Source organism: Marmota marmota, unplaced genomic scaffold, assembly GCF_001458135.2.
Source record: "Marmota marmota marmota unplaced genomic scaffold, marMar, whole genome shotgun sequence".
Taxonomy (NCBI): Eukaryota; Metazoa; Chordata; class Mammalia; order Rodentia; family Sciuridae; genus Marmota; species Marmota marmota.
In genome coordinates this window covers 1121532-1142231 of record NW_026000240.1, presented here as the reverse complement: position 1 = coordinate 1142231, position 20700 = coordinate 1121532, and the positions used below count along the sequence as shown (strand labels likewise).

The window sequence follows — 20700 nt, the reverse complement described above, 5'->3', positions numbered from 1 at the left end:
TTTTGTATTTTATTTACAGATAGGTCTCATTGCATTGCTTAGTACCTCACTGTTGCTGAGGCTGGCTTTGAACTCTCAATCTTCCTGCCTCAGCGCCACCCCACCCCCCCAGCTGCTGGGATTATAGGCATGTGCCATTGCACTCGATTAATTTTTTAAACTTTTTTATTTTTATTTTTGTAGTGCTAGTGATTGAACCCAGGACCTTGTACATGCCAGGCAAGCACTCCACCACTGAGCCACACCCCCAGTCCTAAAGTTATTCTTTTAAAAAACTAATTTCTAATCACTTCTTGGCCTTTTGGCTAAGATCAAATGTATTATCTGTTCTTATCAGCTTAATATCTGATATATCCTCTATCAGACGACAATATTTTAAGTGGATTTTTGGAAATAGGAGATGGAATAAAGTTTACTCTATGAACTCCACACATGGACCTAGTATTATAGTACCTCCAGGAAAGGCACACCCCCTTTGGAGGAATAGAAAAATAAATAAACTAATTTCTAGTTTAATTGATTTGGATTTAGAGAATATGTTCTGTACTCTAATGATTATTTTACATTCTTGAGACTTCCTTTGTGGCCTTTACATGATCAAATTTTATTATGCTTCATGGGTGCTTGAATAGAATGAGTGTATTCCATATGTTTATTTACTTTTGTCAGAGAGAGAACAATGGTGTGCATGATTGTATATTTGTCACATTTTTTTCTTCTTCATTTATTTATATGCAGTGCTGAGAATCTAACTCAGTGCCTCACAGCAAGTGCTCTACCACTGAGCCACAACCCCAGCCCTGTCACATTTCTTCTTTATAGTTCCAACTTCCCAGTTTTTTCTTTTCTTTCTTTCCTCCATCCTTTATTTTACTTATTTATATTTTGCAGTATTGGGGATTGAATCCAGGCTTTATGAATGCCAGGCAAGTGCTCTACAACTGAGTTATATCCCCAGTCCTTTCATTTCTTAGTTTGAAACAGGTCTTGCTGAGTTACCCAGGCAGGCCTTGAACTTGTAATCCTCCTGCCTCAGCACAATTTGGGAGTCTTAAAATCAGATCTAGAAATAAAAACAAAATCCTGGTGCAACTGGATGTAATAATGCAAATAGTAACTGATGTGTAGCTTTGGGACAATTGCCTTATGTCACTGAAAACTTTAATTTTCCCATTATTCAATGTATAATACTTTTGCATTTTAATTTGTTTTCTGAGGACAATCTATTTTTTTTTTTTAAACACATTTCCAACCCGGTGAGGTGGTACATGTCTGTAATCCTAGCAGTTTAGGAGGCTGAGACAGGAGGACTGCAGTTCAAAGTCAGCCTCAGCAAAAGTCAGGTGCTAAGCAATTCAGTGAGACCCTGTCTCTAAATAAAATACAAATTAGGGATGAGGATGTGGCTTAGTGGCCAAGTGTTCCTGAATTCAATCCCTGGTACCTACTTCCCCCCCAAATTTTTTCCCCATGATTTTAGGGATGCACTTAAGTATATTTTCTTGTGATTCTAAAGACCTTTCATATTCTTCAATGACCCAAAGAAAATTTTCAAAGTTGTGTTCTTAATTTTCTGCCTTGTTTTCTTTTACTTTATTTAAAAATATCTATGAATCTCTTCCCTGGACTGGAGAATGCTACTATCTTTATCTTTTTTTTTTTTTTTTTTTGCAAGAGGAATCTAAAAATCAAATCACTAATTAGTTTGTCCATCTGATGGAGATACAGTAGTAAATGTGCTTCGTTTTTGTAGTCAGTGGTGTTACACCATTTTATTTGAAACCTGATTTTGCATGGTTGGTTACAGTGACCGAGCCTTGAGGATTCAGGGTTTTAGAAAGGAAACGACACACTATTTCTTGGCCCTGGTCTCCTTGCTTCCACTTTTTTCCTTCTGGACTCAAGTTTACTCCTGCCTCAGCCTCCGTAGTAACCGTGACTACAGGTGGCGCTGCCTTCACTTGGTTATTTAATTTTCCCTAATACCACCTTTACCCTTAGGATGTGGCAATTATCAGGATGACTCATGTCCGGGTGGGGGTAGAAGAAAGGAGGCTGGAACTAAACTGAATTTCTTTAACTTTATTCTCAAAATGGGAGATTATCAGATTTGAGGGCATCCCACTCAAACTTGTTTTTAAAATATTTAAAATTATGCAAGTAACACACAAATCTTTTTTGGCTTAAAAATAAAGGAGAAAAAAACATGAACTCAAAGTCCCCTTTCGCCATCTCCTCTATCATTTCCTCTCTAAATGAAACCATTATCAGCGTTTTTAAGGCTTTTTCCAGTGTCCTTTTGTATATTTTCTTTGTACACGACGCTTCCTCATTTTATACGTGAGGAAACTAAGTAAGACTCTAAGGAGTGATATGTGTTGACAAATTTACTGAAGAAAAGCAGACTGGTTAATCGTTTATTACAAGCCCACTATGTGTCAGACCTGCGCCCAGTGCTTTCTTGATGTGAAGGGTTCTGGTGTTTCACTTCTGAATGGGTCACCGCACGAGGTTTGGCTAAAGCCATTAATTTTGAGGTTGGAGAGCGAGTACGGGAGTGGTTTCAGGGTGAGGAAATAAGATTTGTATTTTGATGGGGGATGCAGGAAATTTAGCAGAGTGCAGCGGAGTTGCAAAAAAGGAAAAAAAAATACATGTATATCTTTACGGACAGTTGGGTTCATTAGTAAAGATGGTGAAGCTGAGACGCAAAAAATGTATTACCTGCGGAAACTGGTGCTTCCTTTGAAAACTGGGAATTAACACCGAGTCTGTAAGGTTGGCCTCCGAGATAATGAGAGGAAGGCACCAGATGTTGCAAAAGGATGCGGCGAGCAGGCAGCAACCCAGCAGCCAACCCAAAAGCCGAGAGCGCTCCAGCGCGGGGAAAGTGCGCCTGCGCGGGCCTGTCGCGACGGGGGCGAGAGGGGCGGAGCATGGGGGCGGTCAGTGAGCCTGCGCAAACCGCGCGGCGAGGTGGGGGAGGGCGGTCCGTGTGTGTCTGTGTTGTTGTTCGGCGGCGGCGGCGGCGGTGGCGGCGGTAAGATGGCTGCCCACGGGGGCTCCGCGGCTTCCTCGGCGCTGAAGGGGTTAATTCAGCAGTTCACCGCCATCACCGGTAAGAGACGCGGTTACCGGAAGGTGGAGAGTGGGGTCCGGGGCGGGCGGCGGGGCTGACCCTGGCTTCCACTTACCTTCGTGCATTGCTCCCTCGGGCTTTACCCATAGCTGGAGTCCTCGCTCCTGAGCAAGAGGCGACGACGACGTCGGGGTCTCGGGTTCAGGCGGGCGATAGCCCCCCCCCACCGCGCTCCCAGTTCCTCGTTTTCGGGCTCCTAGCGATTTGGAGGGAGATCCCCACGCCCCCTGCCAGCCCAGACCGGGGGTTGGGCCGAGCCCGCCGGTCCCCGCCGGCCCGCGGACCTGGGGGCGGGAGGAGTGGGGGGCCGCACCCGGGCCACCGCCCTCCTTCTCCTTCATCACCTCTTGTGTGTGCAGCCCACAGACAAGGGGGTGCAGTGCATCCTTTCCCTCCTTCTGCCTTTTTCCCCTGGCCAGGTCATTCTCACCCCGGTCCCTTGCCTGCCCTCCCCTTTCTGGGCCCCTCGGAGCCTTCGCGGTGGCCCTGGCTTGTTCGGCCCTCCGATTTTAACGGCGAGACCGGTGGGTTCGGCATCGCCTTTACACATCCACGGGGGGACAAGCCGCCAGAAACTGGGGGTGTTGAGGAGTACCTTAGGGACTGAGGCTTTAAGAGAATAAAGAGGGGGAACCCCCCAGGCTTAATAGGGAAGGTCTGGAGAAATCCTGGGTGGCGTTTCCCACCTCCCCATAATAAAATATGTCATAAAGACCGAGACGATGGCGCCTCAGCCTCCTGCTGATAAAATAGGGATGGCGACGGAAACTTCTTTGAGAGAAATCTGTTTCTGGGTGTCAGTATCCCCGCAAACCTTAGGCCTAGGTTTTTCTTTCCCTTTGGACCCCTGCGAAGGGCACACGCAGATCCTCTTACCGCCTGGAGGAAAGGCCCTAAGCCATTCTATGAATTCTCTATGTCTTGTTTCTCTCTGATGGTGCTGAACTTTTTTTGCATGAGTTATTAGAGGGCGGAGCAAATGATGAAGTTCTCTGTGGAGTGATTTGAGAGAAGAGTACTCCATGTGCCTGAGTTTAATTTTGCCGTTCTAGTTTGTCATTTCGGAAGGAGGTCAGAATGTTAGTTCCCTCTCTTAACAGAGTCTATGCTTCTCTGGTAGTAATTTGTTAAATATAGAGACTATTTCCACTGTTAATGGTCTTAGAATTTGACATGCAAGATCTGGTTAAGTAAAATTGTACGTTATTTTATCCATAAGGTTCTATGCAAGTTGCTGTTTTGTAATTAAAGCTAGTTTTAATTTTTGCTCTGCAACTATATATTCAATGTATTGTTATCTGTCTTGTGGCATGAAATATGACAAGAAGGTTGGCAAAGTAAAATTGGGACAAGGAGTGAAATGATAACTTCTCACAACATTTTGAAATCTTATAATTGGATTATTGTATTTAAGATGTAGATTTCCCAGTGTCTGACCAAATCATTGTTACTGAAAACTGCAAAATTATTTTCTATATAATTAATATTGCTGTGTTGTTTATTTAGAACAATCTTTGTAGTGAATCACATAGAGAAGGGAATATCTGTTTCTTCTATGTGTGGTATTGGACGGGTAGAATTGAACCCAGGGCCTGGCAAATTAATTAAGCCCTGTGTCACTGAACTACATCCTCAGCACTTTTAAATTTTATTTTTGAGTCAGGTTCTTGCTCAGTTGTCCAGACTGGCTTGGAACTTTCTATCCTCTTTCCTTCTAAGTAGGGTGATTACAGGCATGTGCCACCATGCCCAGCTTCTTTATTTACGTTTCCTGGAGATGGTTTGAGATGCCATTTATTAATTTCAGTTTCTTTCTTTTTTTAAAAAAAAATACTTATATTAGTTGTAGTTGGACACAATACCTTTATTTATTTTTATATGGTGCTGAGGATGGAACCCAGGGCCTTGCATGTGCTAGGCAAGCGCTATACTGCTGAGCCACAACCTCAGCCCTAATTTCAGTTTCTTATGCAAAATACTACCCTTCAGAAATTCAGATTGTTTTATCCCACATTATTTCTTCTTATGAAATATTTTTTTTAAGATAACATACAAAAACTAAAGTGTGGTGGGAAAAATAGACTCACTTAATTGCTTTGATTCTATTTCTGTCTGTAAGTCTACAAGCTTGTTTCCTGTCCACTGGCCTTTGTATTGCTGGGTTAAGTTGAAGTCTTTCAGTAGACTGTAGTTATCTGAAAGTCTACAGAAGGGAAAATTTTCTAGACTGTTTTTGATGAGAATTTATTTCTTTTCTTTGATGGGAATTGAAACCAGGGCCTCAACACATGCTAAGCACCAGCTCTAACTCAGATCTACACTCTCAGCCCTCCAAAGGTGAACATATCTTTTTTTTCGGGGGTGGGGAGTTTGAATCCAGTACCTTAGGATGCTAAAAGTGTGCTCTGCCTTTGAGCGGCATCTCTAGTGGTGTTGTGAATTTCTATTGATAATTTTTTGGATTCTTTTTTTTTAAGTTGTGGATGGACGTGATATCTTATTTATTTTTATGTGGTGCTGAGGATTGAACCCAGGGCCTCACGCGTGCAAGGCAAGAGGCAAGCACTCTACCACTGAGCTAATCCCCAGCCCTGGGATTGTTTTTATAACATAGTGATTAACCATTAGAAATACATGATTAAGGTGGGCAGGGACAACTTAGTTCCAACTACTTGAAAGGCTGAGGCAGGAGGATCACTTGAGTACTGAAATTGAAGGCCAGCCTGGGCAGCATAGTAAGACCCTATCTCAAAATACATATACATAACATATAATCCCTCTGAACCTTTTTCATGTATTTTAAGAAGAAAATTTTGTGGGTAGGCACCGTGTGGATGCCTGTAATCTCAGTAACTTGTGAGGCTGAGGCAGGAGGATCTCAGGTTCAAAGCCAGCAACTTAGTCAGGTTCTAAGCGACATAGTGAGACCCTGACACAAAATTTAAAAAGGGATGGGGATGTGGCTCAGTGGTTAATTGCCCTGGGTTCAATCCCTATTACAAAAAGAAAAAAGAGAAAAAGGAATTTTGGATTTTTCTCCCAAAAGGTCAGTTCTCCTACATACAGTTTAAATTGTAGTGTTTATGAATAATAAATATGAACCATTAATAAAAATGAATTGGTATTTATTGCTGGATGAATTAGACTGACCTTAAGAGCTTATACTCTAATTTCAAAAAGGTTTTTTGAGGTTCAGTATTCTGGTAAAAGCAAATGAGTTCTTCAAAATTGTGATTTTTTTTTTAATAGAAAGCAAAATTGAAAGATTTTTCATAAATCTTATTTCTCACTAGATAGAAACAAGTCTCTATAAAATAATATGGTGAGGTGGGGTGCTGTGGCCATGCCTGTAATCCCAGCAGCTCCAGAGGCCGAGGCAGGAGGATCCCAAGTTCAAAGCCAGCCTCAGCATTTAAGGAGGCACTTACGAATTCACTGAGACCTTGTCTCTAAATTTAAAAAAAGGGTGGGGGCTGGGGATATTGCTCAGTGGTTAAGCACCCCTGGGTTCAATCCTCAGTCAAAAATAGTAATGATAATAATAATATGGTGAATAATAAAGTAACAGCTGATTTTTTAAAATAAAAGATATATAACAATATGAAATAATTTTGAAAAAGGGAAGAACCTAATCTTTCATTCTCACAATAGCAATATTACCTATTTTACACATTGACTTCCAATTCTGGTTTCCATGCTTATTATTTTCATTGTGGTTCATAGTATTCAAAATATAGAATTCTGAAATTTTCACTTAACATTATATCATAAACACTTTTCCATAAAAGATCAGACTGATAAGCAAGTGGTAAAGGGAATGATGTTCTTAGATGCCTTCAGAGTTATCTAAAGCTACATACAAAAACTGGTGCTGTTACTTTGTAGTCAAATGACATCTTAACAATATTACACACTTTGATCTCCAGTGATATTCGTTATATGTGGCTTTGGATGATTGTCATTTGGTTTTCAGAAGTCATATCAATTCTCACAGCATGAAGAAAGAATATGCTGCTGGATCTGTTTCAGAAGAACAGTTTTTTTAAATATTTTTTTTTTTTAGTTTTAGTTGGACACAATCTTTAATTTATTTATTCATTTTTGTGTGGTGCTGAGGATCGAACCCAGGGCCTTGCTCGTGCTAGGGGAGTGCTCTACTGCTGAGCCACAATCCCAGCCCAGAAGAGCAGTTTTTAAAAGTGTTTTGAATCATGGCAATTTCTCAACATCAACATTGGGCTGACATTCAGCCCTACATATACAAAATATAAAATGTATAATCAGAATAATTAATGGAATGAGAATGAGGGATACATAGACACTGTTATTTATTGCTGGAGGTAAAAATAACTAACAATCAGAAGGTAAGACAAATGTGAGAATAGAAAGTAGAGGCTGGGAAGAATATAAGATGTTAATAGGATAAAATTTCATAGAGCTTTGTACATAGTAGGCATTCATATACTTCATGAAATTACAGAATCTCATTTGTAGAAGAGACCTCAGTTTAACCTTTTCTAAAGTAATTGAATGAATGGATTTTTAAAAATTAGAAACTGTGGGTAGTATTTGGCTTTGTGGCCAATTTCCATTCCTGTTTAGTATGTTTTTCTTGGGCTAATATTAAAATGGATTTGACTTCTCTGTAACAGTAAAGGTGTTCAGACGTCTTATAGATTTTTTTAAAATGAAAAATTGTTTTAGATGTTGATGGACCTTTATTTTATTCATTTATTTATATGCAGTGCTGAGAATTGAATCCAGTGCCTCCATATGCTAGGCAAGCACTCTACTGCTGAGCCACAACCCCAGCCCAAGTTTTGTAGGTTTTAAAGGATAACTCTTAGAATTTTAAGAACCATTTCAAAAGGTGATTATGAAGTTTGAGAAAAAAGTTAAGGGAGATAATTTTTTTCTTTTTGGTACCAGGGATAAAACTCAGGGGCACTTAACCACTGAACCATGTCCCCAGCCCTTTTTTGTATTTTATTCAGAGACAGGTTCTTACTGAATTGCTTAACACCTCTGTAAATTGCTGAGGCTGGCTTTGAACTCCCCAAACTCCTACTTCAGTCTCCCAAGCTGCTGGGATTACAGCATGTGCCACCATGCCTAGGGAGATAATGTTTTTGAGCTGTAAATAGATTCTTACTTAAGCATTCAGTATTTATTGGTAGACTATTATATGACAGGCATGGTTACAACCAAGTGTAAGACATGGTGTTATGATCAAAAAGCTTAAAGGTTAATGGGAATATAGACACATAAGTAGACATAGTAATACAGTGAATGAATGGTAAGGAGCTAATATGGGAACACAAAAGAGGGGGATCAAGAAAGATTTCCTTAGTCAGATATAGTACTCAGGAGGCTGAGGCAGTAGGATTGCAAGTTAGGCTAGCCTGGACAGCTTAGTGAGATCCTGTCCCAGTGTAAAAAATACAAAGGCTAGGGATGTAGCTCAATGGGTGCAATCCTTAGTACTGGGGGAAAAAATATCAGGCTTCCTAAAAGAAATAAGATTTGTTTTGTTTTTGGTAAAACAAAAACTCAGGGACGCTCAACCAGTGAGCCACACACCTATAACCTAAATTGTTTTTAGTTTGATGTTTTCTTTTTCTAGAATGTCTTAAATGGAATCATAGGATGTAACCTTTTGAATCTGGTTTCTTCCACTTAGCACATTTCATTTGAGATTCATTCACATTTTGTGGTATCAGTAGTTTCTCTCCTATTATTGGTGAATAGTATAACATTTTATGGTTATTTATTTGGTACTGGGGATTGAACCCAGAGGCACTTCATCACTGGGCTGCATCCCCAGTTCTTTTTATTTTTTAAGTTGTCACACTAAGTGACTGAGGGCTTTGCTTAATTGCTGAGACTAGCCTTGAAATTTGGAATCATCCTGCCTTAGCCTCCTGAATCTCTGGATTTAGGTGTGCAACACCATACCTGGCTATTATATGGTTATATTAACTTTGTTTTATCCATCCATCAAATTAAGCACACTTGTATTGTTGCTAGTTTTGTGGAAATAATACATAAATTATATATATACATAATAAGAAACTGCCAAATTGTTTTTCAGAGTCAGCCATACCATTTTGCATTCCCTGGGCAGTGTAAAAGAGTTTCAGTTGTTCTGCATTCTTGCCAGCACTTGGTATCTTAGGGTATTATTATTTTTTTTTAACCATTTTATTAAGTGTATAATAGAATCTCGTGGTTTTAATTTGGATTTCCTTAAGAGCTATTGCTTTGGGGCATTTTTTCATATGATAACTTACCATCTATAAATCTTTCAATTTTCAACTTAAAAAAAAATATTTTTGTAGTTGTAGATGGACAGCATGCCTTTATTTTATTTGTTTATTTTTATGTGGTGCTGAGGATTGAACCCAGTGCCTCTCACACATGCGAGGCAAGCGCTCTCCACTGAACTACGGCCCCAGCCTTCAATCTTCAACTTTTAATTATTAGGTTCAGCCGACATAAAGTTACTCCATAAGATTGCTATCAAAGTTTGCAATTACTTCCACCGGGATTTCTGTTTTTTGTTTTGTCATAGACCAGGGAGAGGAGCTCCACTCTTTGGGTAGCACTGGTCCAGGTAATGGCAGAACAGGGACCAGAACTTTTGTGCCTTTGTTCCCAGGCTTATGCATTTTCTACTATGTTACTACTTCCCAATCTCAGTAGTTTTGTAGTTTTTAAAAAAATATTTTGTTAGTTATTGATGGATCTTTATTTTATTCATTTATTCATACGCAGTGCTAAGAATTGAATCCCACTGCCTCACACATGCTAGGCACATGTGCTACCACTGAGCTACAACCCTTGCTAGGTAGTTTGTTTTTGATCCAGTGAATATTTGCTTTTTAAATCTAACCCCTAACTTGATCATGTCATTTCCCTGTACTTATAAATTTAGTGTTTTGTGTATATATTAATTTTTTTTTCTATTCTTGAAAACTTAAAAGCTTGCTAATTAAAGATCAATGAAGTTAAGGTTTCCACATATTTCTCACAGTTATTACTCCCTTTCCTTTGTAGGTAGTTTAGTTTACTCTGTTATTATTGTTGGGAAATACAGAACAAGAAAGTAACTCCTTTGTGTCCCTTTCATTTCTATAAAGGAATTTAAAAAAATAAATCTGTGACTGCTACACTTTGCTTCCTTGATTGTAGTTCAGAGACATCCTCCTTTTGACACTAACAGTAATGTAGTGAATAAGCATAAGGAACTATTAAAGTTTGGACTATACTGTCTCTTGACTCTTCCATGCAGCTGTGTTGGAGACAGGGACCACATCATAGATTTGGGACTGTTTCCTGTATCTAGCCATTAATGGAGAAAAGGGTAAAGGAGACAACAGCAAGGAAATGGCCACTCATAAATTGTGTGCCGTAAGCTGAGTTGAATATGCCTTTTGGTACCATTAGTAAGCTTAAAATAGATGGAAGAAAGAAAACTAAGGGATAAATAAAGAGATACATGTGATGACTCACAGTATAGTGGGATTCCTGCCATAGATTATAGATTACTGAGTGAAATTAAGCTGTCCTGCTATTATTACCTATAAATTGGGAACTCAAAATAAGCTCATTTTCACAAGTTTAAGTCTGCAAACTTGCTTTATTAGGCTGTCCTTAAAATGTGTACTTTAATGATAAAATAGAAATCTAAATTCTTCATTCTATTTTTTTTTTTTTTCCTAGGGATTAAACTCAGGACTTTATATTTGCTAGGCAAGTGCTTTACCATTGAACCAAAGCCTCAGAAGTACAAATTCTTTATAACTGACCCATTACATTGTTATTACTGGGACAGAGAGTATAACTTATTGGTAGAGCACCTGGCAAGGCCCTGGGTTTGATCTCCAACCCTCCCCAACCCCCCAAATATTATGACCTTTGGGTATATAGGTAAAATTTGCCTTTAAGACTTCTAGACAGGGCTGCAGTTGTAGCCCAGTGGTAGAGCGCTTGCCTAGCACATGTGAGGCACTGGGTTCGATCCTCAGTGCCACATAAAAATAAATAAAGGTATTGTGTATGTCTACAACTTAAAAAAAAAAAAAAGACTTCTAGACATTAAGAACTACTGTACTGGAGCCTTTAATTATATTTTGGTTTTCTTCTGTTTCTAAAACAATAATACACTAAGATGCCCAACAACTGATAGACTATGAATGACTGATTATGCCAGATGATAAGATGGTTTCTCTTTAAGAAACGGTATACTTTGCTATATGAGCTTCTTTTCCAACACTGCCTTTCCTTAGTCTTGCCAAAGCTTAGCATATGTTTTCTTTAAAAAAAAAAAAAATCTTCAGCAGGGTCTAATGGCCTTTAGTCCCAGCTCCTAGGGAGACTGAGGTTGGAAGATCAAACCCTAGGCTTGGAGCATGATAGACAAGTGTTCTACCCCAGAGCCACATCCCTAGCCCAACTCTTAGTATCTCTTAAAGATGAAAATTCTGTCCGATTGTCAACAGAGATATGATAGAGCCATCTCTCATCTCTCAAGATGTGCTGCGGATTGCATAGGTTTTAGCATTACATGGTTAAAGGAGAATTATGGATAAGATGGCATAATGGTCTCTCCTCATCTTAATTTTGGACCCTGAGTATTGACACTCTGTGCCCTAAAATATCACAATTGTTATTTTGTTGCAGTTTTGTTATTTTTTTAATATCTTAAAATCATTCCCTGTGAGAATCCCTCTTTTAATAACTTCTATTTTGATATTTGGTTCTACAGACCTTTACTTGTTATCCAGTTTTCTGCTGTTTTAGTCTGTCATACTGGAGTGGTCTTTAGTTGATACAGATTTCTTTGGTTCAGATCCCTTTCATGTATCATTTTATCCGTAACATTCACTTTTTAATATTCCCCTCCCTTCCGCCCCAATAGTAGGGGTTGAGCTCAGGGGTGCAGTTGCTGAGATTATAAGCATGGGCCACTGTGTCCAGCTGGGTTTTTTTTTGTTGTTGTTGTTGTTGTTTATTTGTGTTTTTAATGAGTGTTTAACATGAATGAAACACAGGTTCATAGCATCAGATGGGTAAGAAAAATAAAAAAATTCTGCTATCTTACTTTGTTTACTATCTGACAAAATGTGGTGCTCCATAAGCTACATGTATATATTCACATTTTATACCTGATGTTTTTCATTTGTTGTTTAGGTGTAGCTTGTGTACCATATAACCTTGGACAGTCTGTATTTATTACGAGCTTATTAATGCTTTGTCAATTAAGAGTTGTGCTGGGTTTTTTCATTATCAGTTCTTCTTAATCTCTACAAGTTCTTTATGAAGTTGGTGATTACCCATTTTATAACTGAGGAATCTCAGGACTAGAGAAACTAGTAATTTGCTCAAAGTCACATAGCTAGTCAAAGACAGAACTAGGATTTAAACTCAGGTTTATCTAGGCAGTTTCCAGGCTCTTTAATACCTATACTGTACTCTTTAAGCTGTGTTCAGAAGGTATTACTACTAGGCACAGGACTGGATAGAAGCAAAATTTTGTTGTTTTAACTGCTAGGTACTCAGTGTCTTTTTGATGCCCTAAGTTAATCCTTTGTGGCACTTAATTTAGGTATTACCTCTTCCAAAGGCACTTGAGATGCTAAAGCTACTTTAAGCTATTTAAATTTCTTCTTCAAATCCATATTCTCTATATATCAAACCCTAATTCATTATTACTAGCTGTTAGGAAGGAGCAGTATGATTGGATTAAGTCACATAGTGAAATGATTGATACATTTTTTTTTAATTTATTTTTTAGGTATAGGTGGACACAACACAATGCCTTTATTTTTATGTGGTGCTGAGAATCAAACCCGGGTCCCGCTGGTGCTAGGCGAGTGCTCTACCGCTGAGCCACAATCCCAGCCCTGATTGATACATTTTTAACTCTTCAATAAGTGCTTGTATTTTAAATAAAACGTTTATCCTAGTTAATGTCTTAATCGGTAATATTTTAAGGAACATAATAAAGTGAAAAAAAAAATAGGCAGTTAAGGAAGGCTTTTGAAATAGATCAAATGGTTGACAGGTCAATTTGCCTGAAGATTAGCTTAACAAGTTCCTGATTTTCATGGTATCATTTCACTTCGATGGCACTGGCATTGGAGTTTAGGTAGGAGGAGGGTGGCAGAAAGGGTGATAGTGACAGTTTTTATGCATTGGTTGTTTTTATTCAATTTTTTATCAACAAATAAATTTCAAAATGAGAGCAAACAGTATTAAATGTTATTATAGCAGTGCCATCAGCATGTTCTTTGTGCATTTTGTGGTGCTTTAGTGCTGTGTGAGCACTTAGACAAGAGCCAAAATAGTATAAATGAGCCAGTCAGTAATCTAAAAGAGTTAAGAATCTGAAGATACTATGAGAAACTGGTTTTAAGAGTTCATGGTAGGAAGATGTTAATGCTTCATCTCTCTGTTAGAACAGATAGCCAGAGTAGTCTACTTTCAGAAATGTTTTAACTTTCAGAAGCTGCTATGAAGCTAAGTAAATTAAAGTGGCAGAGTACAGTAGTCCCTAAACGTTTTTTGTTTTTGTTTTTTTTTTTGGTACTGGGGATTGAACCAAGTGCTTTACCACTGAGCCACATTCCCAGCTCTTTTTTTTTTTTTATTTGAGACAGGGTGTCACTAAATTGCTTAGGGCCTTGTTAAGTTGCTGAGGCTGGCCTTGAATTTGTCATCCTCCTGCCCCAGCCTCCTAGATTGCTTTTTTTTGTGAGCTACTACACCAGGCTAGACACTGAACTTTTAGGTTAGCATTTAAGAAGTACAACATAGTATAATTGGAAACGTTAAAAACATTAGGAAAGCACTGAAACAAAGCCTTACATTTTATGAGTAAGGATATGGGAAGCACACAAATTTTGAGATTGCTTATCAAAATTGTGCTGTCTGCCCCTAAGAATTTGTATTTAATTACCTAACATAGGTTGGCTAATGAGATATTAGAACTCTTTTTTTAAAATATTCATTTATTTTTAATTTTAGGTAGACACAGTATCTTTATTTTACATTTATGTGGTGCTGAAGATCGAACCCAGTGCCTCGTGCATGCTAGGCGAGCACTCTACCGCTGAACCACAACCCCAGCCCCGGGATATTAGAACTCTTTTTCCTCAGAAAGTTTATGGTTTTGTTTTAAGATTTCTCTTTCCTTCTTCCTTCTCCCTCCTCCATCCCTCCCTACCTTCCCTCCTTCTTTTCCTGGAGATCAAACCCAGGGTCTCAAACAAAGCTAAGCATAATCTCTGCTATTGTGCCCAGATAAGAGATTTCATTTTGTACAGTGTTTTCTGAAGATGAGAATGTAAATTTGTTCATACTACAACTTGAGAACTTTTGGTTTTGGCCAGTCCAGTGAGTTTTTAGTTTGTAAGATAGAAGAGCTAGCAGAGACAAAAATAGAGATTAAGACACCAAAAGAAGGTATATACCCATTCCTGTACCTACTTTAGGGTGAGGTGAGGAGGTGGGGGAAAGTCCAGAACTTAACAGAAAGCTGGGTATTTTGTATGTTGTCAGGAAAAACGAGGGGAATGGTTTGACTGATACCACTATCCAAATCATGCAGTTAATGGCTTTGTGAAGTACTATCAAGGGACCTACCTAGTTCAAGTAGACTGTTGTGGCTAGAGGAAACAGTATAGACTTAAGAGGGATATAAAATAGGAGAGGTAAATAAAGGTCAGATTTTGTATGCAATTTAAGAGAGATTAACTTTTCTAATTAGCAATGTAGAACTGTTAAAGTAGGGGAGACAATCAAACTTTTAGTTATTTTGTAGTGTAGAAAATATATCAGTGAAGAGTATGACCAAGAGCAGTTAGGTGCAGTAGTTCTTGAAAGGAGGTGTAAGACTGTTCTTGAAATAGATGTTAGACTGTAGCAATGTGCAAAGAGAAGAGGTTGGGTAGGAGTGGTATTAATTAGGTGAAACTTCAGAATTTATTGGTCGACTAATGACACATTCACGTTTAAGGGAGAGAGAAGAGAAGAAAGTTTCTCAAATTGAATAATATATGAACACTTTTGAAGGAAAAATCTCCTTGGTTCTGTGTAGCTTAAATTATCACATGTGCCCACATGTAAGAGATCCCAAATATGTGTCTAGTGTTTTTGTTTTTCCTCTGTTCTCACACAGTAGTCAATACAGAAGACCTCTTTGTGAACAGTGTGAGGATTTCTCCTTACCAGCAAGCAATCAGTTTTATAGCTGCCTGCATCAGGCTTGTCTTCTAATTCAGTTCTGACACTTTAAATACCTGGAGACAGTGTTAGATTCCACAAGTTGAGGCTCAGTCCCCAAGACTGCCCTGTCTTCTTTAGATGCCAGTTGCAAGCCCAGGTTGTTTTTACCTATTTGCTTTTGACTGACTATATATATGCCCCCCTTTTCTGATTGAATTAATTTGTCCCAGCAGCTGACAGAATGCAAACACTTACCTTTCCCAGTAAAGGATTATTTCAAAGGGTTCAGATAGAGAGATGCATAAGAAGTGGTATGGGAGTGGAACTTCTAAGCCCTCTCTGTGTACACCACCCTCCAAGTATCTCACTTATTTGGCTATGCAGAAAGTCTCTGAACCCTGTCTTCTGTTTTTTTTTTTTTTTTTAAATGGAGACTTCGTTACATATGTGTGATTAAGTCCTTGATAAGTGAGGATCATTTTAACTTTCAGTCCTTCCTTCCCTGGAGGTTGATGGGACTCTCAGTCCTCTATCACACCTTGATCTTTGGGGTAAGCAGCCCCCATCCTGAAGCTACCTTGGGGCTGCCAGCCATTAGCCAGATCAGTTGCATATCAAAAGACCCTCATTACCAAAGATTCCAAGAACTTTAGAAATTTTATGCCAGAAAAGAGATAGAAGACCAAATATATGTATATATAATTGTTTGTTATTGTTTATTTAAACTTTGGGTTTTTAATCCCAGAAGAAAACAATGGAAGAAAAAGAGATTTGATCTCCTGGGAAGAGTCTCTGGGACTCAAGTCATTCTATTCCGTCTTTTCCTTGAAGATCCTTTAGAGATCCTCCTTTGCAGGATGCGCGAATATGTCCTTCTGCAGGTTTGATAGCTATCCAGGAGAAAAATATTCTAATTCTCCAATCCTGTCACATGTCATGTCGTGCCACTATTGTTTGAAGAAGGAAGGAGAGCCGAATGTCAAGTCAGGCTGAGGCAGGGGGATCACTCGGGCAACCTAGAGAATCCTTGCCTTTAAACAAGCAAGCAAAAAGAGAGGTTCCCACAGCAAATAAAGTAAGGAAAGGAAAGCAAACAACATCTCCCACCCCCGTTAAAAAATAATCAAAAGGAAAAGGAAAGACAGTGGAGAGGAAAAGAGCCATTCATCTATCAGCTACAAGGGATTGTAGCTAGTTCAAGACATCCCAAATATATTTTTAACAAATTAAATGTATTTCTTCAATTCCCCCCAAAAATGATGTGTTTTTTTTTTTAATTTTTTTGTTTTCTGTTCAAGATACTCAACAAAATTTACCATTTTAAGTATTTTAAGTGTAAATTCCAGTGGTATTAAATACATTAACAATGTGAAGTTATCTCCATAACTATTTCTGTTGTAAAACTAAAACTCAATACTCAGTTAAACAAAAAATTTCCATTCTTCATCCCCCTTCCCCTAACCCTTGGCAACTGCCATTCTACTTCTTGTCTCTCTAATTTTGACTACTCTTAAGTACCTCACATAAATGGAATCAGTATTTGTCTTTGTGCAACTGCTTATTTCACTTAGCATAATGTCCTCAAAGTTCATCTGTGTTGTAGCATGTCAGAATTGTATAGACTGATTTTACTTATCCATTCATCTGTCAGTGGACAGTTGGGTTGCTTCCATGTTTTAGCTACTATGAATAATGGTGCTTGAAAGTGGATATACAAGGTGGTGCTCTCTTGTAATCCCAGCAGTTTGGCAGGCAGAGGCAGGAGGATGGCAAGTTCAAAGCCAGTCTCCACAACTTAGTGAGGCCCTCAGTAACTTAGCAAGACCTTGTCTCAAAATACAAAATGGAGATGTGGCTAAGTGGGTAAGTATCCTTGGGTTCAATCCCTGGTATCAAAAAGAAATAAAAATGGTGAGGAGAGTGGGCGGGGGGGGCGGGGAGAAAATACAAATATTTGAGAGATCTTGCTTTTGGTTCTTTTGGGTATATCCTTAGAGATTAAAGCTTTAGACATATGGTAATTTTACTTTAAAATTTTTTTAGGTGCTGACATAGTGTTTTTCATGATGACAGTACCATTTTACAGCCCAACAGTATTATACTAAGTTTCTGTTTTTTTTTTTACAACCTCCCCCACACTCTTTGTTTGTTTTCTTTGAGAGTAACCATCCTAGTGGTTGTGAGGTGGTACCAACAAAGGTTTTGGGACAACCTAAGTATGTACATGTCTAAGACTAAAGTGAAATGATTAGATGCTTTTTGGGGGGTAATATGTTATTTATTGATTTAACATTAAATTGCACAGTATTGTATATTGGTGCTTTTTTCCACTCAAGTTTCATGAAATAAATGTATTCTTTTTCTATTTTCATTTACATCTTAGGTTTATGACTTTATCATTTACCTGAAAAGTTGTAGCTATTCAGTATCACCTGACAATTTTTGGAGCATGCTGTTTTTTACTTGTCTTTACATTGTTTGAGATATAACCACTTAAAAATTTGTATGTGATGCTTTTACTGAAAATTTTGTCTTAAGCCTATTTATCCCAAGTGCCCGTTTGCTATTTGTTATTTTCATGTAACTATATTGCTTTATGAGTTTAATTTAAATCATAAATATATTTACAAAATATATGCATATAAATTTAAGTACAAAATTTAAGATATAGAAAGATTGCCAGTGGTTCTGGCTCCTCTTTCCCCTACGTTACCAGTGCATAAGCAGGGATCCCCAGGGTGTCCTGGCCCGGGTTCTTGGTATCCTGAAAAAAGACTTGAGAGAAGTGAGACATTGGCAAGTAAAAGCAAAGGTTTATTGAAAGTGAAATTTCAATAAACTCTGGGCGAGTATAGTGGACCAAGCTACATAGTAGCTCAAGGCCGTATCCTACACAGTGGGGATTGCTTTTATTAAGCTGTGCTAGTGTGTTAGGTGGGTAGAGGTCCCTAAGGGGTAGTAAGCTCTCTTCTACTTTTTTTATCCCTTACCCATGACGTGACTCACACCTAACACTGGTATATTATGTCTCGAGCTAAAACACTATGAGTAGCTCTAAGTGAATTAGACGTTGATCATACATAAGCACAAACATAAAGCTAGGTGCTGGGTATACATGCACAAGAAAACCATTCCTTGTGTTTAAGAAGCTTCTACTTTGTCAGAGAAACCAGAAAGTAAACCAGCATTTACTGCTTAGCAGTACATCATTGATATACCACAACAGTGTAGGGTTGGGAACCAGGAGGTATTTTAGCACATACGTTGACAAGTAACACTTCTGGTGCTTCTCAGCATGGGCCTGAATGGGGAAAGGGCATTCCAAGCATGTATCTTAAGTTTGACTATAGTAAAATTGTATAGGATAGAGAAAAGAAAGGCAATGCCAGAGAAATAAGCTGAGATCCCATCATAAAGCACTTCCCAGATCATAAAGACTTTGGAATTTATACTGTAAGTGTCAGGAGAGAACCATTAAGGAATTTTAAAACAGGGTGTGTGGCAAGTAGATGATAGAACCATACTTGTTATTTTGGAATACATGTTGGCAGCAAGGTGGAAGATAGAATGATGATCAGTTTGGATCCTGTTGTAATCAAGTATGAAGTGTTAAGGACTTGATCTAAACCCATATTCGTAGTAGTAAATTGAAAATAAATGAGAGGTACAGGAGTAGAGTCAGCACTTCAATTTCTCACAGCAAGGCTAAAGGGCTGGCAAGAGGCTCAAAATGAAGTGTAATTGGAATTGCAGATATAGTAGCTTTAATATAAGCCTTCACCTTGGTGGAATCTGCCCAAATTGAATGATTTTGAATTTCCTTTTTTATAGCTAAATAGGGCACAAGAAACAAAGTTCAGGACCTTCCAAAGGAAAAGAATTTAAAAGATCACTCCCCTTCATGAAGCTGAGATTTTAATGTTTCACCCATGCTGAGGTGAGGGTGCATTTATAGGGACAGGTATATCTAACAAGGGTTGTTGGATGATAACATTTTACATGTGGTCTTGAAAAGCTTCCAAATCAAGAATATATTTAAAGTGTTTGCGTGTTTAGCAGTAGTACCTGTGGGGACTTTGCAAAGTCTATGAAATCCTCTTAGGAGGGATGAGCTTTCAACCCAGAATTCAAAAATCTTCAGATTAAAATTCCAAAGCACACGAGATCAGTTTTTTTAAAAAAATCACAAATCTTGAAGAAACCATGGCACACACAGTAAAAACCAGGAGAAACAGAAAAACATTGACCCATAGAGACTGCAGAAATTTTATATTGTGTCTCAATAACTATATTTGTTTGATTAATATGCTTGAAGAAATGAAAGCTTGAATGGAAAAATTAAGGTTTTCTGAAACATGACCAAGTAGATAAGGAAATAGAAATAGAACTTATAAAAGATTAAATTGAATTAAATAGATAGATTGGCACAGCTAAAGAGAATGTGAAATGGGAGATAGCTTTTGTAGTTAGTAACCATGAATGCAGCATAGAATGATAAAGAGACAATAACTATATGAAAGAAAGGTTGAGTGAAGAGTTCTAATAATTTAATTGGCATTCTAGAAGGAAATATAGTTTGAGGGGTAAGGCAATAGTCAAATAAGTGACTGAATAATTTTTTTTTTTTGGAGCTTTATCAATACATGTTTATTCTCCTGCTTGCTCCTAAATCGCTCACAGATGACTGAAGAATTTTTAGAATTGATAAAAGATAATCCATAAGTGGTGGAAATCCCCTGAATCCCGAGGAGTATAAATAAAATTAGTCCCAACAAATCAGAGTGAAAGACAGGAAACAGGTCACAGTCACAGAAATCTTAAAAATGGCTATTTTCTTTAGTCTGACAGCTGATTTCCCATTAGGAACAACAGAAGCCAGAGGACATTGGAATGTTGTTTTCAGTGTACTTAGCTGTCAGCTTTGCAGTGACATACCTAGTAAAGCCATCTTTCAGGAATGACAGTAAAATAGATATTTTCAGACAAAAACTTAGAAGAGCATTTACTACCAACAGAAAGAAATTCTAAGGGACATGATTCAGATAAAGAAAAATCCCAAATGGAAAATCTGATACTTTATAGTGGCCACGATGTATTAAATCAAATGGATGTTCTAAATTACATTCTGTTATCGGATATTTATGTTGTTTCCAATTTTTCATTTTTAACTGAAGCTACTCTGGACATATATAGACAAGTTTATGCATATACATTTTCCATAGATTTAATTTTTTTGACTAGATGTCCATATTACATTACTAGACAAAAAAGGAGTATTTTTGATCATTAGTACTTGTTGTAGAATTGTTTTCTTAAAGGTTTTCACTAATTTA

The 20700-nt window shown here is 38.0% G+C and overlaps 1 protein-coding gene and 1 non-coding gene across 2 annotated transcripts in view; both read left to right on the top strand.

Annotated features, from left to right (window-relative positions):
* Positions 1-285: 285 nt before the first annotated feature.
* On the top strand, positions 286-475 carry LOC125613656. Its single transcript, XR_007344221.1, has one exon. It is a non-coding gene; the product is annotated as a U2 spliceosomal RNA (small nuclear RNA).
* A 2488-nt stretch (positions 476-2963) lies between these two features.
* Positions 2964-20700, top strand: part of Ubxn7 (UBX domain protein 7) — a 54068-nt gene continuing 36331 nt past the window's right edge. The window contains exon 1 of the mRNA XM_015486818.2: positions 2964-3118. Coding sequence (XP_015342304.1) covers positions 3046-3118 — 73 coding nt within the window. The 5' untranslated portion in view covers positions 2964-3045. The remainder of the gene's footprint in view (positions 3119-20700) is intronic.